At 42.1% G+C, this 15,666-nt stretch overlaps 1 protein-coding gene across 1 annotated transcript; it reads left to right on the plus strand.

Moving 5' to 3' along the window:
- Positions 1 to 3,281: 3,281 nt before the first annotated feature.
- Positions 3,282 to 4,295, plus strand: LOC147616574 (uncharacterized). The gene is made up of 2 exons (XM_086777119.1): positions 3,282 to 3,910; positions 3,996 to 4,295. The coding sequence occupies exons 1-2, from the start codon at positions 3,456 to 3,458 to the stop codon at positions 4,138 to 4,140; spliced, it is 600 nt and encodes a 199-aa protein (XP_086633245.1). The 5' UTR covers positions 3,282 to 3,455; the 3' UTR covers positions 4,141 to 4,295.
- The last annotated feature ends 11,371 nt before the right edge of the window (positions 4,296 to 15,666 follow it).

Consider the following 15,666-nt stretch of genomic DNA (forward strand, 5'->3'; position numbering starts at 1 on the left):
TTGCATAGACAACTATGAATGGTTGACCTAGTTTGGATATTGAGTTCACGCAATCTATAGCTTGTTAGAGAGCTTGAAGTAAGCACAATTCCCCCATATAAAAACTACTTAAATTTAGTCCATTTTTTTTTGGATTGAAGCAAAGATTTTTGTACACTCAACTATGTCTGTTTGACCAATCGAATGAATTTCGATCGAGATGGTTGATAGCTTATTAGAAAGCTCTAAGATAATGCTATTCAACCCCACAAATCACTTATGCACAACCCAAAAGGTTTATGACTAAATTAGGGTTTTTGGTTTCTAGAGAAAATTATCAAAGTACCCCAAAATTTAAAACATTGTGTCCAATGGTTACTGGCATATGTTCCCCATATCTAAATTTGCATCAATTCCAAGAGAATGAGCAAGAGATGAACATAATTTATTAGCATAAATCATCTTTATTTAGTAGTTGATAGCCTTACTAAACTTCTTCAATACCATGTATAGAAGTTCCACAACAAATTCTAATTCAAGTTGACACATATGACTTTACATTTGAAGACCATGGTAAGAGTTTAAGATTTCACATACAACAAGCCAAAAAGAAGCAATTAAAAGGTTCACATATAGCGCATCTAATAATGGATTATAAGTACACCAACAATTAAAACTATAAATAAGATCTTAACATATGAAAGCTACCTATTATAAAGTAAAAGAGATGATAACATCACAATCATGGTGGCATGACATGGGGATTTAAAACAATAAATGACATGATCATTTCAAAATTGAGGAATGATGTACCTAGTATAAGTGTAGGAGTCAATACCATGTATAGAATTTCCACTCTAAGCTCGAAGAAATTCCAAGGTCACTCCCACTAATAGAGGGTCCTTTAATAAATAGTAGAAACACAAAAAAGATTATAACAATAAACATTGGAAAATGAAACCTAAGAAAATATTTCATTTCAATCACCTCTAAGTCAAGCATGATAAAAAATAAGAATGGATACCTTGCACATAGATACAAGTGCAATTCTATACAAAAAATATTTTACAACTTTGATTACATTGAAAATAAATCGAGAATGGTTCATTGGAGCTTCCATCCATGCTCATGATTTGCCTAGATACATCCCAAAAAGTCTATTCGGACCTCTATATTTTAGCTAATTATGGATTCAAACTAATATCATGCTTGACATAAAGTGACAAAATCCATTTACAAAATAAGAATGTCAGTATTAAGACTATAAAAATAATGTAGAAAGAAAATAGAGGAAATAGGGGATTGAAACAAATAATCTGAATTTCCAGGTAAAAGAGAGTCCTTGGATCATGAAACAATGATTACGATTCAAGGGCACTTAGGCCCCCCAAAGTCCATCATTCTCCATAGTCCAAACATGCTTTCTTTTTCTTTAGGGTCTTATTTTTGCTACCAAGATCATAGGTTATATATCTCTTTCTAAGAACCAAATCTAATCCTAATGTATATTTTTATGAAATTTTAGTGGTTATAAGAAAGAAGATGCAAAAGATAACATATGAAAATTCATCGATAGCTTGTGAACGATCCTCATCAAAGATGCAGGTCATAAAATATGTAGGTCATGTGTAACGTGTCATAAAAGTGTTTGAGGATAGTTTTATGTCATGTTACCACCCAGGACATAACATGAAAATCACATAATAGGTGTCTGAGATCACTTTTGGAGCATGTTACCAAAGTAGTATTAAAAACATATTACATAGGGGATTGTTTATGGATTTTTAAAAGGGACCATTTTAGATACCAAAAGATTCTTTTGGTCAATCATCTTGGATCTTAGCACTAGATGAAAAAATAGTTATTTTTAAAGTTTGATTTCTCGTGTAAGTATAGTTGTTTTTTAAAGCTAGATTTCTTGTGTGTTGCTTGTGTTAGTATAGTTGTTTTTAGAGTTAGATTTCTTATGTGTTGCTTGTGTAAGTATAGTTATTTTTCAAAAGGTAGAAAGGAGACTTTGAAACTTCTTGAAAACATTTTTTTCTGTGAGGGAGAAGGTTAAGTTTGTTGGAGGGACTCAAAGGAGAAAGGACAAAGGGCATACCTAAGTTAGATAGACCTAGGCCTTGTAAGGTCTATGTAGGCTTTTATTAAGGGGTGTTTCCGAAGTAAAAGTATTAACATTTTGAATATTTTAAGAAGAATTCACGTAAATAGAAAAGGAGAAGGAGAGAGAAGCCTCTAAAGTAATAATAATAGGGGGTGAGGGCTTAGGAGGCTTATGTAGGCCTTAGCTCCTATTCCCTATTTGAGGCTTTACCTTAGGTATTATGTGAGGCCCCTATTTCAAGGTAAGGATAAGCTTTTTACCGTCCCCACAATCTCCCATTGATTAAGAGGCCTTCCCACATCTCAAATTTTTGGGTCTTTCTTTAATGAAGGATATTATGAGGAGTGGTTTATTGGTTAAGCTAAAGATTCTTGGCAAGATATCATGAGGAGTGGTTTAATCTTGGTTAAGCCAAACCTCTTCTTTTGGGCAAGCATCATGGGATATACTAGTGGAGGAAATTCTATGTATTTTTTGTACTTTTTGTTTTTGAAAAAAAATCTGGTGGAGATATATTTGATTAGCATATTAGTTGTATAAGTACAGTTATTGTTCACAATAAAAAGAGTTCATCAAGCAAGGCAAGGGTGGAGGAATATTCTTTTTATTTATTTTTTTATGGTGTAGATAAGTTTTGATTGGTATTTTTAATTTATGTAAGTTTACATTGCAAGACAACCATTTGCAAATGGGTATTTGCAACTTGCTTATATTGTGAACACTGTACCAAGTAGGGGTGTGAGATAGTGAACATTGTACCGAGTAGGGGTGTGAGATAACACCCGAAGCTTAGGATTCCAATGGCATTTGTCCTAATTGGGTTGGGGTGTGTGTGTGTGTGTGTGAGAGAGAGAGAGAGAGAGAGAGAGACACGGGAAGGCTTGTGAGGCTCACAATCAGGGTGCTTTGTCGGTTTGTTTGTTGTCTTAGTGTTTTGGAGCCTTGTGATATGAATTTTAAAGGCACTATACTGCAAATGAATAGAGGCCAAAAGTGCCAAATATAAAAAGGTCGTTACATGGTGTCCTGGTCAAGGTTTGAAGCGTTCTCTCCACAAAAGCAAAGTCGTTCTCGAGACGTGTAGGAATCCTCAGCAAGCAAGCTGACCAGTTCAAAAGCTCGAATGGGTTAAAAGAGAAGGCATCAGGGTCATCTACCTTATAAGCTCGAATGGGGTTCAATGGATCAGCTATCAGCTTATAAACAAAAAGAAGGGCATCAGGGTCATCAATCTACCATATATTAAGAGAGCAAAGAGTCTTTGATCAGCTTATAGGCGTAGCTGATACGCTTCCGATCATCAAGCGTAGCTGATACGCTTCACCCCATTCGATAAGCTGATCGAGCTTGCAATACAGCCAATAAGATGGTGCCAGCGCAGAAACTACGGCTGCTTTGCACCAGCTTGGTTGCGTGCCTCTCGCTCCTGATGCCAGCCAGCGCGTCCCGGGCCAACTGCAGTAGTCTGCTGCTGGCAAACGTTTCCATACCGGCGGCCATCCAGGTGCCTGCCGGACAGAAGCTGCAGGTGGCCTACTACGCCGTCGGCCTCCAGCACTACTCCTTCAACGGCTCCGCCTGGGTCCTCTATAACGCCACCGCCAATCTCTACTACACCATGCACGAGGCCTCCAAGGGCGGGCCCGTGGTCGCCCAACACTTCTTCCTACCACACCCAGACGCCGGCGGCGGCCAGCCGTCGTGGGAAACCTTAATCCCGAGCACCAGTCTCGTCACAGCCAAAGTCCTCGAGACCGTTCCCGTACACCCTAACAGCATCAGCTGGAACCTCTTCGAAGCCACCAGCGAGAGTGGAAGCCCGTAAGATTATGTACTCTTCATCAATGCGTTAATCAAACACTTAAACTGATTTAGTGCTTCTAAGCTTTGTGTGTGTATTCTTCAGGGAGCTTCTCGGCGCCGTCACTTACCTGCAGAGAGTTGAAACCAGCGGCGGCCTGCCTCCTTCGAGCTCTGACGGCGCACAAGTCGGAGATTTGCACGCAACTCCCTACTCCACAATCTACGCCTACTACGTAAAAGACGATTGAAAGAAAGCAAGCATTTATTTGATCTCTCATGTTTTCTAAGTTATTTATCGTTAGGGTTCCCCTCTCTTCAATCCTTGTGTTCTTTGCAAGGTTAATTAGAGTGTACATTGTCATTATTAAGTCAGCATAGAATGCTTATGTAACGCCTTTCTTTGTACTGCGTATAAATTGATTCTGATTGCATTAATTCATGTGCTCTTTGCAAGGTTCATTATCAATTAGAGGTTAATTTGAGTGTACATTTATCAATTAGAGGTTAATTTGAGTGTACATTATGGAAAGCCTTTCTTTGTAAATTATGATGGATTTTTGCGAAGATGTTGCGTATGAATTGATTCTGATTGCTTTTAGCACGACTCAATCCTGCTCAAAATGTATTGATTTCTCTCAAATTTTGAAATTATGATTCGTCACTAATCATAAAAGCAATTTAATACCATTGTGTACTAATCCTTTACAAAAGGATTAGTGTGCAACGGTACACTAATTTAGTGTGCCATTGCACTGTATTTGCACATATGAGGCCATGACTCAAACTCAAGACCTCTCACTAATGAACCAAAATTAGTCATACCACTACGCCATTGATTAGTATGAATCTCCCCTTTCAGAGTAATATTAATCCATATTTCTCTTATGTGTATGCACATGCAGGTTTGGAGGCTTGCAATGCCCTACGATTGTAAAAGCACCTTTGATGCGAATGTCCATTTTGACGAATTACTTAAAGCAGTTTAAAATTAAACAAAACGTAAATCAGAAGAACTTCTAAAGAAAATGCAAACGAAAATACTTAATTTAGCTCAACAGTTATTATTGTCATCTAATTAAACTATTCACACATTTTGGTCCACCTCCTCTGCACATCATTGCATCTCCACGATCAAGCATTTTTTAGAATGGATCAGCCAAGGCAAGAACGTCATGCATTAGGCTATAATTGGCCTTTAGCTTGAATGATCAAGGTCTTGCAATGTATAAAGGAGTCAAGAATGTATAGCTTTCAATTGTGATTAAGGCCTTGATCTTCATGAGTGAGGCTAGGAGGTGAGCATATAAGAATGTATAGCTTTCAATTGTGATTAAGGCCTTGATCTTCATGAGTGAGGCTACTAGGAGGTGAGCATAAGTAGGTGTAGACTGTTAACTGGCTAAGGTGTGAGCTGTCCATTTGAGTAAACTTATGCTTAGAATAGATTTGTTCTCCTTATTTGTAGGAAGATGCTTTCCTATAGTTTTGGAAAGAATATTGCTATTATATTTCAAATGTAACAACTCTTGCCGAACGGCCACTACTATTTGTAGTGACCTTAGTTTGTATAAAGAGAGACTCTCTTATCATTTGGAAATACAATCAATCTTGCAAGGTGTTACACATACACGTCTCTCTCTCTCTCTCTCTCTCTCTCTCTTTGTGTCCACTCCACACTTTCTTCTCACCAAACCTCACAGTTCTTACATGGTATCAGAGCTTTAAGAACTCCATAGCCATCCACAAAGCCTCTTTCATCTTGAGATCTCACATCTTAGCTTTACTCCTCTCTACCTCCAAGCTTGAGCTCCTTCTCCTTCAATCAAGTATCATGGAGGTAGTCTCGTCTTCCACTGCACAACAACCAAGCCAAGGTTTTTCTCCATTGACAAACTCAATGGCAATAACTACTTCGTATGGAAGCTAAGAATGAAGCTATATCTCAAGAAACTCCAATTATGGAAGTACATCAAGGCTGATGGCAAACCCACTGAGGAGCAACCCGAAGCACTCAAGCTTTGGAAGCAACAAGACATCACAGCGCAGATGGAGATCATTCTTCACTGTGGAGATCAGCAAGTGCAAATGGCGAAAAGCTGAAAGTCCTCACAAGAAATATGGCAATTCTTCAAAGATTGCTATCTACACACTGACTTGATTTGTCAAGTGTCTCTAGTGAAGAGACTTGTCAACTTCAACATGCAAGGAGGTCACGCAACCGCCAAGTTCTTGGATTCTTGGCAGGGTCTTCTAGATGAAACCCTTCTATTTGGTCCTAAAATCCCAGAGACTCTACAATCAATGTTCTTGCTAGCACCCTTACCATCAACATGGAGGGCATTCATTACAACTCATGCTTCAACAACGGAAGTCAAGCTTCAAACCTTGGTCGCAAAGATTCAACAAGAGAAGGTCTTAAGGGATTAAACATTCCACCCCAATATCAAAATAGTGGCTCTAGTCACTTCTATCCATGCTCATAAACATGGTCATCACAAAAGTGGTTCTCACCACTCGCAGCGGCCTCATCACTTCAATCCAAAGGGGGGACACCACAAGCATTCTCATACTAAAAATAACCCTTACTCCAATGTGCAATGCACATATTACCACCGTCATGGGCATGAAGAGAAGGACGGCCGCACAAAGCAAAGGGCACTCTCCAACAACAACAATCACCACACAACAAGAGGCCATTTGGAAGAGCTCACTTCACTGAGGTTCAAGAAGGTAATCAAGATTCTAATCCCCAATTCTAGAACACTCTTACTTCTCATGATTACCCTCTTTACCTATTTGCTACCAGTATCTCACATAAAACTCCTTCTTCTACTATATGGTATCTAGATACTGGTGCAACCCATCATATGACCTTTAATCTCTCATGGCTATCTAATTTTACTTCTCTTCACAACCCCTTAGATGTATTCTTAGGGGATGATAGACTACAACAAGCCCAGGGTTATGGTGAAGTGGTAATCTCTTTCCCTAATGGCCAATCTACCTTAGTTAAGAAGGTCTACTATCTTCCAGGGTGGCTAAAGAAAAATCTCATATCTATTAGAGTGAGCTCATTGATCAAGGCATTTGAGTTCAAGTTTCTATAAAAGATGGATGCCATATTATAGCCATAGATAATCATGGCAAGAAAATCACCTCATTATGCCCTAAAGATGGCAAGCTTTACCCTTTTGGTAATACCTCTACATCAGCAAAAGTCCTCTCTACCACTATCAATACTCCTATAGAAGAGGAAACCTTGCTATGGCATTATAGGCTTGGCCATATTTCAGCACATGCCTTGTATCAAATGAAGCACAAGAAGCTTGCAGTTGGGCTTCCCAAGGACATTACCCCAATCCAATTTTGTCAAGGATGTGTAGTTGGCAAGGCCAAACACTTTCCTTTCCCAAAATCCACCTCCAGAGCTTCTGAGCCCCTTGCCTTAATTCATACAGATCTTTGTGGCCCCATGCAAACCACCTCTCACATGCAACAAATACATGCTTTTATTCATAGATGATTTCACAAGGTACACATATGTCTATTTTCTCTTAGAAAAATCATCTACTTTTATGAAATTTACATTTTTTCAAGAGTAGGTGGATAATCAACACGATAGAAAGATCAAAGTTCTGAGATCAAACAACGGTGTGGTGAATACACTTCAAATGTTTTCAAAGAACATTACCATGCACATGGCATTCGCCATGAATTTACCATTCCTAATCATCCTCAACAAAATGCGGTGGCAGAGAGGAAGAATCGAACACTCGTGGGAGGCCGCCCGCTCAATGCTTGCCGTGGCTCGTCTCTCTCATGCATACTAGGAAGAGGCCACATGTTATCTTCAACACCATACACACTGTGGTATGGACATGCACCAAATCTAGCTCATCTTCGCATTTTTGGCATCCTGCATATCCTCTCCACACTCGCTATCAAGCCAAGTTTTCAGCAAAGCCTCGAAAGCCATTTTCGTAGGCTACGATGATTGCTTCGGCCACAAAGCTTATCGGCTTCATCATCCCAAGGAGCACCTCTTCACTGTTAGCTGCTCTGTCATCTTCAACAACGAAGAAGCGCTCGAGCTTGCCTTCCTCCTTCGAGATCCCCTCCTCTTCTCAGCCCACAAGCAGCACAGCTTCCCCACAATTGGCACCTCTCCATGTCATGGCCTTGTCTTCATTGAGCTCCCAATTTTCTTTGGAGCAACTGCCATCTCTCCTACCCACCCCACCCCGCCCACATAGGCAAGAAAAATCAACGAATCCCAACCAAACCTTACCAACCAACCTTTATAAGGTTGATACTACCATGTCATCACCCTCCGTCTGCCACTTCTCACCAGGCTACATCACAATTGGGTCGCCCGCCACCATCCCCATCAGTTATCCACCATGCCATCTAGCTGTTGTGCCACCATCCATAGGAGTCGAAACCTACTTCGTCGCCAGGCCATGCACCACTTTGGCCGCCACCCACGATCGTCCACCACTCCTCGACAGGAAACGCGGCAACTGGGCCACCATTCCCAACCGCCCAGGTGCATGCGCGCCACAACGAGTCTCTTAGTAGCCGCGCCATGCACCCTTCAACCACATGCACTCCTTAGGCAGCCATGCAGAGCAACTCTCTATGCCGTCTTCTGCTAACCGCCATGGAGCCAGCCAGGTGCCCACTCTCCTGTTGCATGGAAGCCAACCCTCCATAACCACCAACTGGCCACCATCGCGCATGGTGCCACAACACCAACTTCTTCCTCTCTCCAGTGCGCCACTGCTCAGCCTATTTCTACCTCCTCACCCTACTATACAAGGCCGGTTCTTCCTTCCATCCATGGCAGCACACCCTCGCCATCATGTCCTAGCCCTCAGTAGCCTGGTCCTTCCCCTCTGCAATCTACCATGGTAGCCTCAGTAGCTCGCCCTTTGTCTTCAGCTCCTGGTGCTTCCTCTTAGGCCACGCTGCCCTTCTCTCACTCTCTTCCACTGGGGTTCACTGTGGATTGCCCTATCTACCTCTCTTCCTCAATGTCTCCCTCTTCTTCACCCACACCTAGCTCAAACACCACCCCTCCTCCCTCTTCAGCCCAAGCCTTTACCCCTAGTCTCCATGATGATGGCATCTCTCCTCCACAAGGCAAAACTCATAGGTTGGCAGAAATCTACAACACCTAGTTCTCGGTCATCCTCCAAGCGGAGAAGGTGTCTAATGATCCGCGTGAGCTTCTTGAAGACCCACAATGCCCCTCAGTCTTTGAAGCTCTCGCAAGCACCCATTCGGCTGAATGGATTGAAGCAATGTCTCAAGAGATGGATGCTCTCCAAGATCAACACACTTGGGCTCTTGTGCCCCCGCCGCCCAACCACAACATTGTGGGATGCAAATGGCTTCTCAAGAAGAAGTTTAAAGCTTATGGGGACCTAGATTGGTTCAAGGCACGACTGGTTGCCCGTGGCTTGACGCAGCAATACGGCATTGACTACACTGAGACCTTCTCACTGGTCTTGGGTATGGCATCCGTTCGCTTGATTGTTGCATTGCTGGCTCATTATAATCTACCTCTTCATCATATTGATATTAAAACTGCATTTCTTCATGGTAGATTAGAAGAGGACATTTATATGCATCAACCTTCTTATTTTGTCTCTCCCACACATGCCAACGCTTCAACGCCCAATCTATGGCTTGAAGCAATCACCCCAATAGTGGTATCGTAGAATGCATGATGCACCTATTTGGATGTGTGTTACACTGGCCGCATTCTTTCCCGTGCATTACATGAGCCCCACAAAGTTCATGGCAGTGCACTCAAAAGGTGCCTAAGGTACCTCCATGATGCCACCAAAGCACACAGGTTGACTTATGTTGCAGGAGGAGGCCCTCTGACCTTGGAGGTCTTCACAGATGCAGATTGGGGGGGACATGACTCCCACATGAGAAGTATCTCTTCTGTCTCACTGGTGGAGTCATATCTTAGCAAACCAAGAGATAGCTCTCGGTGGCTTCCACTACAACCGAAGCAGAATATATAGTAGCTTCCCTCGCCACATGTGAGGCTCTCTGGCTTCAACAACTCATCAATGAACTTCATCTCCCTTATGATGTGCCGCTAGCCTGTCACAATTTTTTGTGAGACTAGATCTACCATCACCATCGCCAAATCTCCCAAAGTATCTAGCAAGCTCAAGCACGTGAAAATCGCCTATCATCTTCTTAAACGGGTGGTCGAAGAAGGATATATCGATATGCACTTCGTCCCCACCAAGGACAATATGACCGACTTTCTCACCAAGCCTGTACCACATGAAAAGCACCGTGCCTCCTGCCTTGGAGTTGGCCTTCTCCCCGGTCTCCATTTGAGGGGGGAATCTTCCAAAGAAGATGCTTGATGCTGTTTGTTTGCTTCAAATGTCTACCTCTTACCTTAATGGGGGATGTTAAGTGGCTAAGGTGTGAGTTGTCCATTTGAGTGGACTTGTACTTAGAATAGATTTGTTCTCTCCTTATTTGTAGGAAGATGCTTTCCTATAGTTTAGGAAAGCATATTGCTATTATATTTCAAATCTTGCCAAATGGCCACTACTATTTGTAGGAGTCACCTTAGTTTGTATAAAGAGACACTCTCTTGTCATTTGGAAATACAATCAATCTTGCAAGGTGTTAAACATACATCTCTCTCTCTCTCTCTCTCTCTCTCTCTCTCTCTCTCTCTCTCTCTCTCTTTGTGTCCACCCCACACATTCTTCTCACACCAACCTTACAGTTCTCACATAGACATAGCGCCAACTCGTTCATCATGACGCTTACACACGTAATTAAAGCCTGCAGTGTTAATTTGAGGCTCATATTTTTGGTTCTTGATGTGTAGAGTAGAGCCATGACATGCAGATTTTGTGGTTTGGATCTTATAAATCTCATCTTATGCGAGGTTTGATTTTCCAATATATGGAGAAAGTTTTGCATGCAATTATAAGTACATCAACAAGAGTAATATATGAATGAGCAGGTACGAGGTCTTAATAATCGGCGATTCAAGGAGGCTTACAGGTTTTCCTTTGTCTCACTAATTGGTTCATGAATTCTGCATGTCATCAGCTTATCTTAAAAAGATTAATTTTCATGCATTCATGGGTGTTGTACAGAACGATATTAACAAGTATGTGCACAAGAGAGCTCTCTGTAGTTTTCGGAATATGCACAAGTGTGTCAATAGGAGTCTAAGCGCTATTGACGCAGAGTGGTCTCTGTTCACCTCCCAACAGTCTTTCTCCACCCTTCCTCTAGCCTTTGGTTGGAATCTAATTGAGACACAAAAAGAATCTCTGCCTCCTTCTTAATAGTATCATTTCCCCCCCCCCCCTGTGATAGGGGTTCCTGGTGAGAAATTGCTCATTTTTCCCCCGTGATAGGAGTTCATGGTGAAAGATTCCTCATAGATTTGTTGAGATATCGAGCTCATCTAGTGAGGCCGTGGACAGTGATGACCCGCCTAGGGGATAGGCCCCACACTTACACCACTGGCATGGTTGGTGAGATCATGGGTGATATGCGGCCAGTGGGATGACTCTAAGTTCATTTCGGCAGTGTTTAGATCTATGTCATTTGCTCCCAAATGTGGGTCATCTTCAACCCCGCTACGGACTAATCTATGGGGTCGTCAAAGGACAATGGTAAGGTCTAGGTCACACCATGAGAACTACCAGTCTCTTATGCATTCCAAGTCGGGTTGTCAGTGGAGAATGAATGGCCTCCATCTAATATGCATGCATTTCTTGATTGAATACAAGCAAGCTGTCAAGCCAAATAAAGGTGACAGACCCTAGAAACACCCCCTAAGGTACCCCTTGAGGTCGAGATTGGGCTATCACTCAATGCCATGAGTAAAAATGATAAATTATACAAAAAGAACTATGCAAAAAACGATGCAAAAATAAACACAAGTACCGAATCACCAAATTTCTTGCGAGTGTACTGGCCCAATGCGATGTCGATGCCGAGAACAAGGTACATCGTTGTGGGTGTCCTCTCTTCCTAGTCGTTGGCAAACTGTGCTACTATGCCATGCTGTCATCCTCTTTCCTAGTCACCATTTGTTTACTAGCTAGATGTTATAGCTGTTGTTGCTGATGGATAGCAACTCGTCTATTGATGGGCTTCACGAGTGTGTGTGTGTGTCAGCCCAGCCCTGCACGTTGGAGAGGATAGCTGACTATAGTGGTTTGCTGTCGCACCCTTGGCACCATTGCGTAGAATTGGTTGCTCGCACAATATGTGGCATGCCTTCTGCAAGCTGGATGGAGGTTATGGCACCTTATCACAGGGCAGTGGAGGGATAATGTAGTCCTTTAAGTGCTCGCTCTGCTGATGCCGGCCAGTGGCCTTGGTGGCCGATGATGACTGTCCTGGCCACCTCTATTAGAAGCTAAAAACAATGCATACCAATCACCAGCTTTGTGGTGGGCACAATGGAACTTATGCTCCTCTTTCAGCCAGTACTTAAATACACCCAGCGCTTGGTTGTGCACGTATTGTTGCTATGGGTGGTGGTGTTTCTTGTTGTAGCTATCTGTAAGTTACCAAGACAACAATATAGGAAGAGAAACAGAAGTTCTCTTGCTTCCAATTCCTGAGAGAAAACAAAAAATATGCTCTCTTCTTTTCTCCTGTGGTGTAAACCTTATCCATGTAGCCACGAGGAAGAAAAAAAAAAGATGAGAATTTCAACCAAAAACAAGATAATATTTTGTATAATGGAGCAAGGTTGCACGCAAAAAGCCTATTCGAATGCAACATACCAATGGTGCATTCCCCATCAGGGAGACGCCATAGTCAGCGAGATAAGGGAGGCAAGGAGGGATCTTTCTCACCACCCAGCCGTAGAGGAATTGTGGATAAGCATCCACACTGCCAGGCTTATATAATGGCCTACCTGCGCACGCCTTCTTGATCGACCCTCGGTCCTCCGACCTGGGCATCTCACCTCTGAACCGCAAACACTCTCATCGATCACTCTTTGGTGATCGGACTCCATGTTTAGTCTAGCCCTATGTAGCCGATTATAAGCTACGTGACAGGGGGAGGACTGTAGTGTGCCTGGTGCTACATCCCTCCTCCCTCCCCTTTTTTTGGGTTCATCACACATGCTAGGAGGCTCTTCATAAAATGAAGATTCTCACACAACACTCATGGGATTATGACTATAGTGTGATATGTATACAGATAAGCTATTCACTACTCATGGGGGGGATGTGAGAACATAGCAGCCATTCCGATCAATAAGGGTAGGTATGGATGCAAGGTATCCATAGCCTATCCTTGAAATGTAAATTCCTCACACATAAGATCCTAGGTTGGTATCGACAAGCCCTACCAAAGAAATGTAAGAGTGATAATGCACGTAAGTAGCACTACTCATCAAGAGATGTAAGAGTGCATGTCTTTATGGATCCCTCCTCCAAGAGATGTAAGAGTGATAATTCACGTAAGGAGCCCTACTCAAGAGATGTAAGAGTGAAGGTGGTGATAAAGCCTTCCTCAAGAAATGTAAGAGTGATAATCAATGATTTTATATTCACGTGATCACAAATTTTTTTTGTTAATAACATGTGTTAACATGTTATTAACATGTTAACATGTTAACATGTTCCCAAAAAACCGGTGGGAAGCTCCCTGATAACCGGATAAAACCCCGCCGGGATTTTGCAATACCCAGCGGTCCCGTCGGGAAAAATAAAGACCCGATGGGTCCCGCCGGGATCATAATCCAGCCCAGCGGGCTACAATTTTCTATATATATGGGCCCGAGGGGCCCTTTGGGAGTTCATTGCTGACAGTATACACAGGTAATGAGAGTTGTGTTTGTGTGTGTGTGTGTGGGTGTGTGTTCGTGCGGGCAGTCACCCATTGTCGCAATGCGCGATAGGATGTGGGTGGTCCGCCACACGAGGGGTGTGTGTGTAAGGCCATTCTTCGGAATGGTGCTTACCCTGGGGCACTTAGTTGGTAACGTGGCTGGTCTGTGTCCTATGGTAAGTATGGCACGCCGTAGCGGTACTAGTCGGTAACGTGGCAAGCATAGTATCGTTATGGCGATGTCACCTTCCCTTCCCTTCCCTTTGTCAAATACGGGGATATGGTCGGTAACGCGGCCAGTGTATGTCCATATCCTATTTATATTTCCATAGAATCGGGTGGTATTTTGTCGTTAACGCGGCAAGTTGGTGTCGTCCGCTAGTGCATATATTGTTTTTTTGCATATTGCGGCATTTGATCGTTAACGCGGTTGGAAAAATGTCGTAAATTTGCTTGCATATTATGGATCGTTAACGCGGTCGAAAAAATGTCGTAAATTTGCTTGATTTGACTTGTATTGTTTTTATTGTGTGTGATCCATGCGATACTTGGTTGCTAACGCGGCATGAGTATTTCATGGATCAAAGTTTACATCATATTGTCTTTACGTTTTATTTCATAATATCGTAACTCGAAAAAATGAATATCTCTCTCTCTCTTCCTGCCCCCCTCTCTCTCTCTCATGATACACTTCACAACTCTTTCTCTCTCTCTCTCTCTCATGATACACTTCACAACACGATAGATGTGTAGATGAGGATTTCTTTTTTTTTCTCTTAAAATATACATAATTCCTAATAAATTCTTTTTTCTCCCTCTATTGACTTAAAAAATAAAAGAGTACATTATTTTCCTCTTTAAGAACTCACAAAAATATTGAAAATGTCATCTAATGTTTCTTCTCTCTATCTGTCTCACAACTCTCTCTCTTCCTCCCCTCTCTCTCTCTCTCTCTCTCTCTCTCTCTCTCTCTCTCATGATACACTTCACAATTCTCTCTCTCTCTCTCTCTCTCATGATACACTTCACAACTCTCTCTCTCTCTCATGATACACTTCACAACTCTCTCGCTCTGTCACGATAGGTGTGTAGATGAGGAGTGCTTTAGGAATACAAAACATTATTTTCCTCTCTTTAGGAACTCACAAAACTATTAAAAATGTCATCTAATGTCCCCTCTCTCTCTATCTGTCACATCTCTCTCTCTTCCCCCCCCCCTCTCTCTCTCTCTCTCTCATAATACACTTCACAACTCTCTCTCTCTCTCTCTCTGTCTCACGGTAAGTGTGTAGATGAGGAGTGCAACATGTATACACTTGATAAGTAATAATGCACTTGTTGCAGTTGTCTCACGTTCGATAATGTATTGCATGATGTTGAGTTCAGTAATATTGTTTGATATTCCATTTTTGTTTGATCATTGATAAGTAATGATACACTTGTTGCTGTTCTCTCACGTTTGATGATGTATTGGATGATGTTGATTTCAGTAAAATTATTTGATATTTCATTTTTGTTTGATCATTGATAAGTAATGATACACTTGTTGCTGTTCTCTCACGTTTGCTTGATGTTGATTTCAGTAATGTTGTTTAATATTCTGTTTTTGTTGTGTTTAGTGATATTTGCTAGATTTACGAAGACAACCAACATGCTTTCCCCTGAAGAGCGTAAAATCATTCTACGAGCAATTCGCATTGAAGCACTCATCACAGTGTCACAATGTGCAGATGACGTCGTCAAAAAGATCAATGAGTCTGAGATACTCATGCGAGATCTACTAGAGCAGATATGGGAAAATGCACAGCGTCGACTTCAAAGCGGAGGCAACGCTGAGTTGCTTGATAGATAAAAGATAGCAGATTTCAACCATCAACATATAACACGAACTATTTTGGGGAGCATGCGTGTAGCAT

This window comes from Cibotium barometz, chromosome 38, assembly GCF_041138505.1.
Source record: "Cibotium barometz isolate CiBa-2024 chromosome 38, ASM4113850v1, whole genome shotgun sequence".
Taxonomy (NCBI): Eukaryota; Viridiplantae; Streptophyta; class Polypodiopsida; order Cyatheales; family Cibotiaceae; genus Cibotium; species Cibotium barometz.

What these genes read in the sequence shown, in the direction of transcription:
- LOC147616574 (XM_086777119.1), top strand. Translation starts at nt 3,456, where the DNA reads ATGGTGCCAGCGCAGAAACTACGGCTGCTTTGCACCAGCTTGGTTGCG. An exon ending in ACCAGCGAGAGTGGAAGCCC is followed by an intron (nt 3,911 to 3,995) that starts GTAAGATTATGT and finishes TGTATTCTTCAG; the next exon opens with GGAGCTTCTCGGCGCCGTCA.